The sequence below is a fragment of the Asterias amurensis genome, chromosome 1, assembly GCF_032118995.1.
Source record: "Asterias amurensis chromosome 1, ASM3211899v1".
NCBI lineage: Eukaryota > Metazoa > Echinodermata > Asteroidea > Forcipulatida > Asteriidae > Asterias > Asterias amurensis.
The window spans coordinates 35844689-35861530 of NC_092648.1; the positions used below are offsets into that span (position 1 = coordinate 35844689).

Here is a 16842-nt window from a genome sequence, read left to right on the forward strand (position 1 = left end):
TGACACGTCCTGTTTGCCTGAAACCGGTGATTCTTAAGGTAACATCACACGTGCAATGTAACAACTTTTTCAATACAGCGATCCATGCATGGTTGAGCAAAGACCGGACGACAGGGAGCATTGAAGTAAAGTTCGATTCCACTGGTTGAATAACTGGGCCCATATTCATACAGAGCTGATTTTGAAGGGTTTGATACCTTCTGTTCATAAAGTTTTGGTCTTTTGACAAGAATCCCTACTCACTGTAAATTAAGATACAATACATGTAGTATGATTTACTTGCAGAAGGTTCAGTTTCATTAGACGTCAAGTGTTTAGGGGGAAAAGGGAAAATCACAGAGCAATGTTTTCAAGAGAGTCGCGTAAAGCCGTTGTACATGCTAAAACAGTTTTCGTTTTTACTAACTTCTCAAAAAAATACAGCACCTCAGCAGGTAATATTTTAAGGGAAGCTTTCTATCATTATTATCTTTATTGAAACCGTGTAAGTTTAATGTAAATCTGTGGACGTTTGTACTATGTATGTGTCCTACCAAACTTACCCAAACCCTTTAAGCGCAAGCACAAAACAGTTTTGGTTACCAGCCATAAAAGACCATCTCACTTGCACATTTTGCAACTGTCCTTCTAAATAAGCTGAGCAGAAATCGTTAAGCAATATTTCTGCTGAAACACTTCTATAAAACTGGACCCTGACGTCCCTGGAAAACGAGCCGCTAATTATAGTTATGCCTCACCGATCACAGAAAATTTTAAAAATATTATTCCTGTCTCTTTCACGCCACTGTCGGAAATTCTTATGGAAGGATTATCACCAGACAATTTTCAATGTATAAACTTATGCCCATGACGTCATCCTCTCACGTACGCCACTGCTATGTCACTTTGGAAGTCGAAAAGCGCAACAATCATACAAACACTTGGTGCAGTTACGTGCACATTAACTCCGAAACGGTGGTCAGAACCAGAGCTTGCAGTGGTGTATAATATTGTTGACTTTAATAAGGCAGTGGACACTATTGGTAATTACTCAAAATAATTATTAGCATAAAACCTTACTTGGTAACGAGTAATGGGGAGCTGTTGATGTTCTAAAACATTTGGAGAAACGGCTCCCTCTAAAGTGACACAGTTTTTGAGAAAGAAGTAATTTTCCACGAATTTGATTTCTAGGCCTCAGATTTAAAAGGTCTCGATGTCAACCATCTAAAAGCACACCACTTCGTGTGACAAGGGTGTTTTTTCTTTCATTATTATCTCGCAACTTCGAGAACAACCAATTGAGCTCAAATTTTCACAGGTTTGTTATTTTATGCAGTTGTTGGGTTACACCAAGTGAGAAGACTGGTCTTTGACAATTACCAATGGTGTCCAGTGTCTTTAAGGAGCTCAGTCTCACAGTGATATACATAGTTTTAGCATGGAGGAAGGAATAGAAAGAGCTCGAACGACCCGCAAAACCGCAGAGTAACAAAAGAATACCCTGACAATGCCCCCGTCTAACCAGTGGAAAAAGATAGGAGACCTCCAGCTGGACGGCCGATTAACGAGCAGGATTAGATTTCTTTGTACAGAAGTGCGGTACCGCCGCTCTGCACCGTTGCCTTCGTGTAAAGTTGAATAATTGGAGACAAGAATTGTGAATAATACACGTTTTCATTTACCGTTTGTGGTGTTTCACTGAAACATCATGGCATATTTTTTCTTTTCTTTTTTACTTTCCGGTCACTAGCGGTGGTTCAAATTTGGGTACTAGCACACGGGGGTGGTTGGTATTCAATTGTGTTTTTCGATTTGGTGAGCACAAGTGTACACAATTTTTATCAGGTCTCAAAAAAGTTGTTTTTCTGTATTATATCCACACGACATACGACACCATGGTTGAGTGAAGAACTAAGTGCGCACGCGCAAACTCACGTACGCCAGGTCGCCCATTGTCTGTATAAGGTATGTGGGTGATTACGAGGTGTTGTTAAACGACCGCGGTACTGCAGGTTCGACTTTTGAAGTCCCTTCGTTTGAGCTCCTTCTCTTCCTTCCTCCATGGTTTTAGTTACCCTTTCTTCCCTTCATCTGGAAGGGTGCACTGGGAGAGTATTTAAAGTTGACATAGTATACAAACTCATATTCTAGCCAACAAACAATAAATGAGAAAAACACGCATAGACCTTCAAACACGATCCATCACTTTCATAATAAAAGTGTCAACTTCACAAAGAGTTCTTGAGTTTTCTTTGGTGAAATTAATACCATGGGCCGCGTTGCATACATAGATACATTCCAGGATGCCTTTATGCTGGGCTTAACGGACGGGACCTTAAGGTATTTTATTGCAATGGAACAATCGCCCCAAGGTGTTGTATTGTTCAACTTCGACCTCTCAGTAGAATTGATATAAAAGGTATAATAGAACAATAATGGCATGACCTAAATCCGATCCGTAAGGTTATGTGTAGCCTACATAGTTTTATTTTCTATTAGTTAATATAATAATGACCGCGTGAAACCATTTTAGCTGCGCCACTGGTTGATTTAGATAAGTTTGCATTACATGGCCCAATTTCATGGAGCTGCTTAGGCACAGAAAGTTGCTAATCTCAACAAAATGTTGCTTACCAAAAAGTATTGTTACCAGCCAAACTGGTCACATGTACAATTTGTGCCTGGTATCCTTCTCATTTTTGCTAAGCAGAAAATGCCCAAGCATTATTTTCTGCTTAAGCAGCTCTATGGAACTGGGCCCTGTATTCGCTTGCTCCAATCTTTTGGGTTGAGGTCATTGGACTGAGTTAAAACAGTCATGTCCACAACCGACTAAAAGGGTTACAATAGGTTTTCCTGGTCAATTTCATCGAACAATCCATTCGTTTTAAAACCATTCCATTTCGTTTAGCATTCACAAGTCAAAAGGAGCCAGTTTAACATTTACTCTGGTTTAAAGGCAGTGGACACTATTGGTAATTGTCAAAGACCAGTCTTCTCACTTGGTGTATCTCAACATATACATAAAATAAAACCTGTGAAAGTTTGAGCTCAATCGGTCATCGAAGTTGCGAGATAATAATGAAAGAAAAAAACACCCTTGTCACACGAAGTTTTGTGCTTTTAGATGGTTGATATCGAGACCTCAAATTCTAAACTTGAGGTCTCGAAATCAAATTCGTTGAAAAATACTTCTTTCTCGAAAACTATGTATTTTCAGAGGGAGCCGTTTCTCACAATGTTTTATACTATCAACCTCTCCCCATTACTCGTAATCAAGAAAGGTTTTATGACGATAATTATTTAGAGTAATTACCAATAGTGTCCACTGCCTTTAATAAGATCATTCAATTTGATTAGGCCACAAGTCTCATGCATTCGCGTTAAAGCCAGCTTCAAGAGCGGGTCAGCCATTCAGTTTCATCAACTGATAGGTATAAATTCAACTTTAAAATGTGTAAAGGACAGTTTCGAATGCCTTGAAATGAAATTAGTAGACTAAGTGAAAGAACGAAAAAAATATCGTGTGCACGAAAACGAAAACGAATGCAGTACAGCGGTAGACACTATTGGTATTTTGGTCAAAGAACAGTCTTCTCACTTTGTGTATCTCAACATATGCATATAACAAACCTGTGAAAGTTTGAGCTCAATGGGTCGTCGAAGTTGCGAGATAATATTGATAGAAAGAACACCCTTGTCACACGAAGTTGTTTAATCTTTGAGCTTTTCACTCCAAAATTGAAAACACTCCTGAAAGAGTAAACTATAGCGGGACTTCATTTTGGGGAAAATTTGCCCTTCAAAAAAATAGTACCTTTTATCACACGGGTTGAAAGCCATATCCTGAGGCACAATAGGCCCATTAATTGAACTTATTTCAACAATCCGATACTTTTGGTAGTTGCTATAAATTAAAGGAGTATACAATAATCTCACTTGGTGTGACTCAACATATGCCAAACAAAATAGACAAACATGTGAAGATTTGAGCTCAGTTCGTCATCGAAACTGCAAGAAAATAATAAACGAAACATTACCCTTGTGGCATTGAAACCTGGGGGTGGTCAGATGCAATACGATGTGATTTGTATAATTATTGAAAACGAGTTGATTATAAGAAATTAGGATGTACAAGTCGGGTAAAGTCTCTTCCGTATATATCTGATATTCATATAACAGCGGATACAGGGAGGCGGATTTTTACAATTCCTGATATCGTGTATTATTGTCGCCGTGCCAAAAGACAGCATGGCGCTAGTTTGCAAAATAGTAGAATTATTTTTGTTTGGGTGCTCCCTACCATCACGCATGGTATGACACCTGCATTTCCTTTGTTCGATAATATTTGAACTCTACATGTACCTTATTGTTCGTTGATGCTCGTTATTTAGGGAATAACAGTGTTCGTACCCGGTCTTCACTGCGTGGTAATGACCGGGTTGGTGGCTGGCGCTGTTAACGGACCGAGCCGGAGGCGAGGTCCGTTAACAGCGCCAGCCACCAACCAAGGTCATTACCACGCAGTGAAGACCGGGTACGAACACTGTTATTCCCATTAATAAATACATTTTTGGGCGAATTAAACGGCTAAAATTGTCCAAATTGTGTGACTTTTCTCTTGGCGGTACTTCCAGACATGTTCAGGGGCCATATTTGAGCTTTTGATGATTCCCATCTCTTTCGTGCGTTAATCACATTACTGATCTTTGAGACCAGAGACTCTTTTAAATAATGATCTGTTCAGCGCCTTCACTGGGGTCAAAGGAGGCAAATGATTGGACGATATCTATTCTTTGTGCATTAAAACGCGCGCATGAGCTCGGCGTCAGTTTATACGCGCGCACATGTTACACGCGCGCACTCAAAAATTGATACATTTTCAGCGCGCGTACGCAAAAGTGCGCGAAGTTGCAATGAAACTTACAGGGATATAAATAAGCGTGCGATACAGTGCAACGCGCAAGGTTTACACAATGTATGCTGATTTAGTGGCCACTTATTCGCTATTTTCCAAAGCCGGTCTTCATACCACCGTTAACACTCTCACACGTGACCGGGTTTTGACCAATCAGAGACTTGAAACCGTCCAAGGTATTTATTAATATCATACAACACACAATCCAAAGCAGCGGTCATTGAATCTTATATAATTAGTTATTACTAATTGGATGTGAGAAATGTGCGGGTCGGAAGTTCGTGTTTATTTAGTTTTCTATAATTGGGTACGTTTTGCTAGTTTGGATTATTTCTTCTCACGGGCCCAACGCAATTGAATAAAATCTAAAGAAGTCAATGACCCTATCGGGGGTGGGGGGTAAGGATGTGGAGACGCCTTTCCTCTTTAACTTGATGGTGTGGATTTTGACCACTGGCTTTAACTTGCTTAGTATCCGTCTCCTCGATGGCAGATTATTAATTTTTCCCAAAACCATTGCACGCACATTATATGCAATTAGGTTACATACGAATTTCGAATAAATCATGCGCGAAAACAAATATTATTCTTAAAGTGTTAAGGTCGTGACGTTTAAAGGGGGGCATACAGCATTCTTTGGTAGTTACTCCAAAAGTAAATGACCATAAACACTACGTGGTAAGCTTGAAAGCTGTTGATAACCTTGTTAAAAATGACACCCTTTGAAATAATGTAGTGAGAAACGCTTCAAGCATGAAGCAAAAAGTTTCGATTTTCCGATCGAAAATACAAGGTTTAGAATTCTATAACAAATTTTGAAAAAACAAATTCTGACCTAATGTATGTTTCGTCATGCCATTATGGCCCGACTTGCCACACTGACACCTTCATGCATATTGTTGTTCCTTCTTGCTATGAGGAGCTTTAAAAACGGCATCTAAATGGGACATGATTTGATTATCGCTATTTATAATGTTTTCTTTAAAGACAGCGGACACTGCTGGTAATTGTCAAAGACTATTTTTCGCAGTTGGTGTATCTCATCATATGCATAAAATAACCAACCTGTGAAAATTTGAGCTTAATCGGTCGTGGAAAGTTGCGAGATAATAATGAAAGAAAAAACAACCTTGGCACACGAAGTTGTGTGCTTTCAGATGGTTGATTTCGAGACCTCAGATTATAAAGATTATAAAGTAAGCCCACTCCTCAAAGGTACAGACAGGTTGAACTTTGAAGTACTGCTCAATCAATCAAGCATTCAATGATTAGTCCAAAAGGAAAAATCCACGTTTACCGCAATGGGGGTGGGGGCTATACTATACCAAAGGAAAGAGAAAAAACTAAGGTTTAAAATAAATTATCCGGTTTACTTCGCTGCAATGTGTTTTTAAAATTTTCAAAATGTTCAGTATTGAATTTCTGTGACGATTTAGATATCTGAAGGGTACCATAGAGCTTTATTTTCAGTATGATCACGACGGCTGTCCGACGAGTGTTAATTATCAAATATATTCCAAAGCTATACGTTGACATGAAACAGTCGCACAGTCGGTTTTGATGCGAAGGGCAAGGTGAACACTATTGCTTCATAGGTTTCGCTAGTTCGTTTTTTGACACAGAACTTGATTCAAAGGATTTCCATGAGTAACGGTAAATCAACTTCGATAATAAAATGGGCCAAAGACCTCTTGTGTTTTGTTCACAAAAACATACATTTTCCGCTCAATGAACATTAGCCTAAATGTTGAACAGTACTGAACTATATCATGGTGTCGCGGAGGTGACATGTATGTGTTAGATGTGTCAGACTCACGGCATTAACTGGTTCAGTTAGTTTTGACACGTTCCTTTCAACGGACCACAATGTGGAAGGGTGACGTGTGTACTGTTTGTTTAGTAATTATTGGGGGAAAACCTTCCGACACCCGTCCGACACCCCGAGTGTATTTTTCTGTTCTGCTTGCCCCACTTACCCCCAACCCTCGCCTCACAGGGACATTGACTACCAAAACATGGTAGAAACACGTTTTTTTGTGATGATGACGTCAGATGAATTAGTATAGGGTCAACAGAGACAAATTTCCGTCTAAAAGAAATGAAAGAAAAGTTGAGAAAATGGCGCCCGAAACCCCAATAATAATGAAAAGGAAACGACCCCGTTCTCTGCCTTGAACAAGAGCTTTGTTTGTTGGTTATACTTCTTTAAAAAAATATTTTGTTTGGCTATGTACTGTTTTCATGAAGTAAGGAAATAACTGTGAGTTTGAATTCAATTGAATAAGGCATTGAAATGTAAACGTGCTGTGACGCGAGCTTAATAGTTTTGCCAGCTTGCACTTTCGATCGTCTGCATGCAGCAATGCATAAAGTTGCGTACATCGAGTACTGTTTTAGCTGCGAATCTCCATGTGAAATGGATGCGAGGTCCGAAAGGTTCATTTCGGAACATACGGTATAGTGCTGATATCTGGCGTTTTTACGAGGCTCGAAGCGTGACGTCAGATGTGAAGGCTAATCCCGGTCTTCCTTGCTTCCACCGCATATATTATTGGATCAAATTTTCACATAATTGAAAGTTGAATTGTGGCCTTAATGTAAACTACAGAATGGAAATTTGCCTTTGTGACTATAAATGACGTTATTATTCTTCAAAATGGCCTCTTTTGTGCCGACAGAATTGTTTGTTTTTGTATGGCTGTTTTTCGTAATTATTACAAGCATAAAAATGGGTAAACAAGTATGGAGCAATTTGTGATTAAAATCCCTCGATTATTTATGCGGTCACTCAAGTTGGAGGGACAACATGAAAATTAGATTACAGTTTGGTGTAGTAAGTTTTGGTATAATTTATTATTAGAAAACACATTTTCCCTGAGTTTTCTGGACAACTTAAAGGTACCGTGAAATCATATCTAATAAACCTCACTTTTAAAATTAATTCAAGTATCAGATCCGACGGCACAGTTGGCGCGTGAGAACGTAACACCGGTCATCATTCACCAAGTTATACTAAATTTTACTGAGCTTTGAAAAATAACACACTGGGTATGAAACTTGTTCATATATTTATCAAGCCTAATTCAAACGAACAAACAAATAAATAGATACCAGTTGTCGTAGAGAGGAGGTTATATTGGGCTCTCATTGGTGAGTCTTCATCAGGGTTTAAAGTTCACAAAGCTGCTTAAAGCCATTGGACACTTTCGGTAAACAGTATTGTCCAAGGCCCAAACTTCGTGTATTACAACTTTATATATAAAATAACAAACCTGTGAAAATTTAGGCTCAATCGGTCATCGGAGTCGGGAGAAAATAACGGGAAAACCCACCCTTGTTCCGCACATTTCGCCGTGTCATGACGCGTGTTTACTACAAATCCGTAATTCTCGATGTCGAGAATTGATAACTGTTTTTATGTTTTCTCAAAAAGTAAAGCATTTCATGGAAAAATATTTCAAGAGAAGTCTTTCACCATTACCTTCTTTAAACCCTGTAAGTTATTTGTAAATATGTGAACTTTTATTTATTTTTATTTTTTTCGAAAGTGTATAATGGCTTTAATAAGCGGAAAAATATTGCTTAACTACTTAGCCTTCTCCTAAACAAACAAAAGAGCGGATACCATTTACAGTTGACCTGACATGGTATGGTTCTTATTGTCATTTGGTAAGCAATGCCGTGTTGGGAATACGAAGTCATTAGCACAACACCGTAGCCGATTTTGAGAAAGAGGTAATTTCTCACTAAAATATTTAAAGACTTCTAGCTTTAGAAGTCTTTTATTATACACCAAGTGAGAAGACTGGTCTTTGACAGGTACCAAATTACGTGTTCAGTGATTTTAAAGGCACTATTGGTATATACTTATAATGCTTTGTAACGAGCAATGGAGAGCTGTTGATAGTATAAAACATTGTGCGAAACGGCTCCCTCTGAAGTAAGTCGTAGTTTTTGACAAAGAGGTAGTTTCTCACTCATAGCATTCCGGCCTGAAGCCTTTCGAGGCACCTAAAAGCACACCAAATTTTACAAAAAGGGTGTTTTTCTTTCAGTATTCTCTTGCAGCTTCGATGCCCAACTTGGGTCCGAATGTTCAAAGACTTGCTGCAAGCATTATGTTGGGACGCACCAAGTGTGAATGCTGGTCTTTGACAATACTACCAAAGGTGTACCAGTCCTACGATGTTGCGCCCCTGATGGGAACACATTGTGTTATTGCAATGCTATTCTAATGAAAGTTGTAATGTGGTCGATAGCTGGTGACGTCACCAGACATTCAGGGACGGAGTTTTACTCTGCGTTCACTTTCTCTTCATCGTGTTTCAGCTGCTGGTACTCATGGTGACCGTCATCTGTTAAAAAAAAAGCAAAGACAGACGATTGTAAAAAGCTTACCCCAGCAAACCTTCATGGTGCAGTTTTGTATCTAGGTCATCTTCAGAGCCTGGCTTCGTAGTATCTAGGTCATTTTCAGAGCCTGGCTTCGTATGATCAGTTTTTTTTAATCGGCCTCCATTAGTGTTTCCTATAATATTTGCTATTTCAAGACTATAACCCAAAGTAGTCTGTTCATTAAAACTTTTGTTTATAACAGTATTAAAAATTAATGTTAATTGATTGATTGATTGATTGATTGATTGATTGATTCATTGACTGATTGATTGATTGATTGATTGATTGATTGATTGATTGATTGATTGATTGATTGATTGATTGATTGATTGATTGATTGATTGATTGATTGATTGATTGATTGATTGATTGATTGATTGATTGATTGATTGATTGATTGATTGATTGATTGATTGATTGATTGATTGATTGATTGATTGATTGATTGATTGATTGATTGATTGATTGATTGATTGATTGATTGATTGATTGATTGATTGATTGATTGATTGATTGATTGATTGATTGATTGATTGATTGATTGATTGATTGATTGATTGATTGATTGATTGATTGATTGATTGATTGATTGATTGATTGATTGATTGATTGATTGATTGATTGATTGATTGATTGATTGATTGATTGATTGATTGATTGATTGATTGATTGATTGATTGATTGATTGATTGATTGATAATACACATTTGTATTTGATCAATAAAGTTTCCCATACCCAATGTTATTCAGTAAAATAAAACAATGCTTTTCATAGTTCATGCTCAGAAAGGTCGCAATGAGCAGCATGAAATATAATGCTGACTTGAATTAAAATGATTTAAAGGAACATTGCATGATTGGTTTTTGCTAACAAAATAGGTGCTGGCAGTGTAGGTACTTTATGTAATCAACCATATACATAAACTAACAAGGCCTGTATAAGTTTGAGATCGATCGGCCAACTGGGTCACGAGAGAATAGTAAAAAAAAACGATTACAAATTTTGCATTGCATCGATGCCAAAAAAAAAAAAAAGAGTAAACGCTCACTGAGCAATGAACTCCAAACGCGAAGTTAGATTATTTATTTCTCATCAAATATATCATTTCAGAAAGAAATATTTCAAGGAATGTGTTCAACTGTTATTATCATTAGACCGCGTAAGTTTTATGTTAATCTGTGATCTTCACGATTTTTGTTTCTTACTAATTCTGTAACTTTCCTTTAAACGACAGGTTCAACAATTTTGTTTATTTCTAAACGATTATTTATATAGAAAGGTTTGCGGTAACACCATGTAATGACTATCTCTAATGAGTTGGGGTGGTTCTGAAAAGAACCGTTGGTCTCAACGCGACGATTCGATCAGTATGCCCTGATCGTCTTCATGCTGCTTTAAGTACTGTGGAGGCGGATTAGCTTGGTGATGCACGAAGGCGGGAAATACAGGCGGGAAATGGAGCTCGGTGATGCGTGGTAAAACCTGCTCTGGAGCCTTGGGTGGTGTGTGCTCACTGAAACGATTCTTTGTTAACTGAATTCAATGTGGCAATACACGGGGTCCCCCCTTCCCTCTTACGAAAAAGACCAATCAATCATAAAATTGTTGTAGGTATCCAAAATTCCGAATTAACGTCTCCTTAAGATTCCACATACCACTATCAAACGTGTCATCGCTTGATGTAACTTTGATGTCATACCAAAGATATCTGCAAGTAGAACAATACAAATTGGTGAACATTTATTAACCGTTGGCACATCACTGGAATAAATATGTGCACCAAAACAGCTTTTGAAATGTCTTCGGGTTTTTTTTGCCCAAGTAAGATTGTTGTAACATAAGTTGTCTGGCCTGAGTATAATATACTTGGTTCTTATCGCGCACATATCCTATAATTCAAATTCAAATTCAATTCACTTTATTATCCACGATGAGAAATTAATTTCAGCCTTTTATACAAACAATTTACTAAATTTTAATAGTAAGGCATTTTACGTCGCCTTTGTTCATCAGACATACTCATCAACGTAGCTCCAACTCAACCAGCCTGAAGAAACATGTAAAGAAAGGTGTTCTCGTAAACAAGAAACCCCTATACTCTTCCGCGGTGCTCCGTGTTCTACACTGCCAATCCTAGTATAGTATATACACTGGACCATCCGAAGTCAATGTCATGATTGCTCAAGGACACACAATAATGCCACGACCAGGATTTGAACCCACCCTCTGTTGAGTCTCGAGGAGCCTGTGCGTTACAACGCTCAGCTACGACCTGCCTAAGAGCGAAAAGTAAGGTCCACACACAACGTTCTGGAAAGTAACAGCATTTCAGCATATTTGCACATAGTGTTTATGCTTTTTGTTTGCAACATTTGCAAACATATTTGTGATAACATGCGATAATCGCAAACAATGTGCATTGATTTGTGATGTGCGATGCCCCTTATACGGGCATCGTAACGAAGTCTTCATAATAATTATGTGACGAAAGAACTTCAGTACTTACAGAAGAAAGAACAATGATACAAAGTAGATACCAGCCAGAACGACAAAGGACAGCCCCGGCCAGATTGGTAACGAGGCTGCGTAGATGCTGTTAAACACTGCTGAGCCGGCCGTTGAGGTCAGTGTTTGTATAAGAGTCGTTGACGCAAACAATGATCCTATGAGAGGAGGAACAAAACAATCAAATTACTAAATTTACTCAAATTCTAGGAGTAGGCCTACTCCTAAAGACTTGGCACCTTTAATTTAGTTATTTCGCCGTTTTCTCGAAAGTGCAATGCCCTGGGGAGTTAAAGTTCGTGATGTCCTAGACTGGACCATTCCAATATCTAACAGGGGAATCAGGTCACAGAGTAATGTAAATAGGCGCTGAACAACAGTTTCATCCATTCTTTATGCAAAACAAACTTACAAACATCAGACCTAGATCTAAACCTTCTGATAAAGTGGAGCCATGTTCTATACTGGACTTGATATTTCAAGCCTTTCTCAGATTCAAATCTTTCGGTAAAAATAACCTTTCTTGAAAACTACATTGCTTCACAGGGTAACTCTTCTAAAAAATGTTTTATGACATCAACAGCTCTCCATTGCTCTTTTTCAAGTAGGTTTCTATTGTCATACATTTAAGAAGTAATTACCAAAGGCATACACTCCATTTTGTGCAAAATAATACTCAATGACTGTACTGCACGTAAACACTATGTATCTGATACTAATATTACTATTATGGGGATGTTACCAGACTATGAATTCGTTTTCAAAATGACCTTTTCAGCATCGATACCTCATGTCATGCTTGGCTCTTGAAAATGAACTTTCCCGCCACCGTCTCTCGGATCTCGACCTTACCGTATTCATGTGGCTCGACTAGCTTTGACTTTATTGAGTTCAAGATGACGCAAGGGAAACCAATAAACATACCAACGAAAGGAGCTGAAAAGGAAAAAGGGTGACTATAATATCCATAAAAATTGTCTTCTTCTATATAGCGTTCATATCCGCCACCCAGTTTCAACTTTAATTGTTAAATAATGAAAGTAAAATAAAGGGGATCAGTTCGAATCGGAAGCTACTCTAAATTTCCATTTGCGGAGGCACGGTGGTTAAACCATTTGTGGTATAGACCTTTTCGCAAATACTGGGGCGCGCGCGTAAAGCTTGGAATTAGGTGCATTGTGGTCTAGCTGGTAGCAAAGTTTGATTCATATCTATCCCACAATGCACCTCATTCAACAGTCTGCGCTTGCGGATTGGTATTTGCGATAAGGTCTATAGTGGTGTGGGTCCAAACTAAAGAGCAACTCATAATAACCTGCTGATTATATAGCAGTCAATGGATTGTTTAAATGTACAGTAAGGTCCGAAACACAATATGGAAAAATGTCCAAGTTGACGGTTCAAATTGTTGGTACTTTGTTCGGTGGTAGTCACCCAAAGTCACTATACAATTTGGTATGTGTTTTATCAATGTGCCTACCACACACTAGAAAACGATAGGACCTACGTGTCAATGTCCGCGGCAGCACACTCTCATGGACCCTAACTAACCCCACAATCATCCCGCCTCACACCTGTCTCTATTCGGTTCATTATATTGATTTGTTATTAGGCCTATAAAATTAAGTCTCACCTAACATCATGTGTGTTGTGTTTTTGGCAAACGCCATAATGACCAGCGCCGAAGCGGTCGATATAACTCCAATGGATACCAACCCAAGGTCTAACTGGACCCAATGACGTTTAACCAGCTACAACAAAAATCATAATTTCAAACTCATGAAACAGCCGTGGGCACAACACGTCAATATTATGCATAAATTAAATCGGAACACACATTTCAGGAATTTTATGAGTAGCTTGCAAATGTGACGTACATCCTGCCCTCTTTCTACGTCATCAACTTTAATTCATAGTTGTCGCCCCCCCCCCCCCCCCCCGCCTGACACCCTACGACTTTGTTCTAGAATCCATCCATCATCATCAAACAAGGAAACTGCAAAAGGTATACAGTTTTCTGGGAATTTAAAACCAAACCTGAAGCAATTGCAACGTCTTCTTGAAAGACGTGGACATTACAGTTTAACATGTCTTTCTCGATTTTATAGTCACTTTTTAACTGGCGGTCAGATTCACTCGTTTTACTTGGCAACAGACTTGGATGTTTACACCAAATATGAGAAACTTCAAAGACGTGCACTCGTTTGCTTTTTGTTAGTTCAATTTTAAGTTGTACTTGGGTTTTGAAATTGGGTTTTGCAATGATACTTCAAAATTAACAGAATTACCTGAAATATTACTGGCAGTCCAACAGCCAAAGTGAATGCTTTAAGGGTAGTCCTCAGACTGATGAAAATACCGATGGTTGTGGCCGACCAATTCAACGGTGTATGCTTGGTGTAAAGCACAGTCAAATCCATCTCAGCTGTGTGTGATGATACAGTAATTGGAAAGGGTGAAACAGATCACAGATTAGTTATGCCGTATTCGGTTTTTTCCCCGCCTTGAAATAAAGCAACGAAACCCATTAAGTGTATACTATATATAATACTTGTACACACCGTATCAAATATTGAACCCCTGGGCCCAATTTCATAGAGCTGCTTAAGCACAAAATTTTGCTTAAGCAAAAAAATACTTGCTTAGTAAAATCGGATTACCGGCCAAGACTCCATTCAATTGTTATGCTATGTAAACAACAGCTAAATACCAGTCACAAGCAATGTACATGGCATGAAATTTGGCCCAGTAGTAAAATAAGCAGGCTACTTTCGTGCTTAAGCAAATTTGCGAAAGCAGCTCTATGAAATTGGCCCCTTGTTACAAACCTCTGGTTCTGGCACGGTCAAGTGTGCAGAATTTGGGTATTATGTGTTCGTTGAGTTTATGGTTTAAAAAAATACAGAACGGATTAAGAAGAAATTTGGGTTTTGTCCGATCAAATCATGTTGAACTTCAAGAGATTTACTACATGGTGTTTCCCCACCTCACTTGATTGTGTACCACACCATGAAACGTTTCAGATTCTAGGCTTTCATGATTCTTGTTCATGTTTTGTATTCTAATGTATTTATTTTACCTGATTAAATTTATTTTACCTGATGAGCAGAGATTGTGGATGATGCCTACGAGTTGAGTCAGTAGAAGATGCTTACGTCTGAAGCCGAGTCTCGCCCGGAAACAAACCGAGACGGTTTGCTCAATACTCGCCAACACCTTAGACGACAACCTACTCAGCGTCATGCAACACGGGCCACACCCAGCTTTCTTTGTGTCATCGTCACTGTCCCCACTTTTCTCAATGTCGTCGTCGTCTTCGATGACATAACACACGACAGTCTCATCAAGTAACAGCACGACGTAGATAATTACCACGATGTGTATGGCAACTACGATCAGGTAAACAGCAGCGAATCCCTCTTTGTCGATTAGTATTCCAGAGAGGAAAGCCCCAAGAGGCCCACCTAAATAACACATGGATTTCATGACCCCAAGCCTTTTGGTCCGGTTTGCAATATCAGTGATGTCACACAGGTAACACTTGGCTACAATATAGGCGATAAAAACATTACCGGATAGTCCAACGATCACCTCACTTATAAGTAGATACCCGAGATGTAAGTGCGGGTAAAGTGCCTGGAAGCTGAAGCTGACTGCCCCGAAGATGACCCCAAATGATGGGATGATCAGAAAGATCTTACGGCCCACGGTGTCACTCAGAGACCCGTAAATCGAGGAGAATAGAGCTCCTGGGAGAAACAGCGCAATCTTCAGGTAGAAGCTCCAGTAAGCTGCATCAGCATGGACGATATTCTCCACAGCAATGAACTCATCCACACCCTCATTGCATATTGTCTTGTTGAAGTTGAGTAGACATACTTTCTGTAAGACTAACTGTTGGTTTGAAGGCTGCTGCATGAACGTAGTAACTGAGATGGCGAACATTACAGGCTCCACAGTTATGAGTTTCAAATACTTCATAATCGACTGGGCGAGGTCGGCGAATTTCATTTTTGCGTGTCTGAAAATTTGAGATGTAAAAAATAAGTTATAGTTCAAATGACCGTTGGTAAGAGCTTCTTAAAATGAGTGGTACAGCGATGTGTGAGATATTACACTGCCACTGAATATACCAACAACATGGCCTGTCAAGGCTGTTTGACAACAGGTGAAGAGTTCAGCTCTTTCTTACCCCGGGCGCAAGATCACACAAGCTCTTGCAAAAAACTTATACACTCTTTTGTGAACAGACAGAAAGAGAATAGGATCTTCAACGTGTATGTGGTTGTTCTGCTACCTTCTGAAGCGTAAACAGTTTACGTGTGTGTGCGTCAGTCACCATTGGAAAGACTATAAATGCCACGGCTGAAGGTCGATGACAGTTCTATCCGATTCGTGCAAACTAAAAAGTAGGGTATGGGTAAATGGAGGAGGTACTCAGGTGTCATCACTTTTGTATAGAATGGGTTTGGTGAAGGGCAGTGTTTGATGAAATGTCTTATGAAAATATTTTGAGCATGCAAAAGGTGTCTCCTGTGCACAGCCTTTCGTCACTTGTCTCTAAGTTTATTTACGAAGCATGACTCTTGGTTTTGCACTTTCACTCATACGGCTATACCAATTGCAGAAACCACTATGCATCCGTTTTCTATTGATTGTTTGATTAGGTGGGTTTTTTACGTGTCTTTTCCATCTGATTAAAATGGGTCCTCGTAACGCTTACCGGCCGATCTTTTTTAGCCCGTACGCGCATGTGCAGCTGTTTGCTCGTCCCCAGCGCCTTGTTTTAACCAAAAGACTGGAACATGACATTGCAAACAAAACAGTTGCTGACAGTGTAGGCACTTTATGGAATCCACCACACACATAAACTAAAAAACCTTTGTGAGTGTGAGATCGGTAGTCCATCTGGGCTACAAGAAAATAGTGAAAACCAATTACACATTATTTTTTGCATTACATCGATTGAAAACAAAAATTGATAAAATGCTGACTAAGCGTTAAACTCCAAACAGAAAATTAGTTTAAATTTTTCTCATCA

At 39.0% G+C, this 16842-nt stretch overlaps 2 protein-coding genes across 3 annotated transcripts in view; both read right to left on the bottom strand.

Moving 5' to 3' along the window:
* Positions 1-5, bottom strand: part of LOC139938391 (lysosomal proton-coupled steroid conjugate and bile acid symporter SLC46A3-like) — a 33366-nt gene extending 33361 nt beyond the window's left edge. The window contains exon 1 of the mRNA XM_071933883.1: positions 1-5. This exon is cut by the window's left edge and continues 108 nt beyond it. The gene's annotated coding sequence lies outside the window, so the exon portion shown is untranslated.
* Positions 6-7497: 7492 nt separating this feature from the next.
* Positions 7498-15989, bottom strand: LOC139941245 (proton-coupled folate transporter-like). Of its 2 annotated transcripts, XM_071937727.1 has the most exons (7): positions 14900-15989; positions 14090-14226; positions 13435-13552; positions 12654-12737; positions 11803-11959; positions 10952-11004; positions 7498-9255 (listed from the first exon to the last, which is right to left on the bottom strand). In XM_071937727.1, the coding sequence occupies exons 1-7, from the start codon at positions 15810-15812 to the stop codon at positions 9194-9196; spliced, it is 1524 nt and encodes a 507-aa protein (XP_071793828.1). In that variant the 5' UTR covers positions 15813-15989; the 3' UTR covers positions 7498-9193. The 2 variants fall into 2 exon arrangements, with proteins under 2 accessions (XP_071793828.1, XP_071793837.1); XM_071937736.1 differs by lacking the exons at positions 7498-9255; positions 10952-11004 and having other exon boundaries at positions 11882-11959; positions 12589-12737.
* Positions 15990-16842: the final 853 nt, after the last annotated feature.

Excerpts from the sequence above, each read along its gene's own strand:
- LOC139941245 (XM_071937727.1), bottom strand. The coding sequence starts at position 15,812 with ATGAAATTCGCCGACCTCGCCCAGTCGATTATGAAGTATTTGAAACTC. Across the intron at positions 14,227-14,899 it reads CCACAATCTCTGCTCATCAG|CTGAGATGGATTTGACTGTG; the intron begins GTAAAATAAATT and ends CATCACACACAG. Across the intron at positions 11,960-12,653 it reads AGTCGAGCCACATGAATACG|GATCATTGTTTGCGTCAACG; the intron begins GTAAGGTCGAGA and ends CTCCTCTCATAG.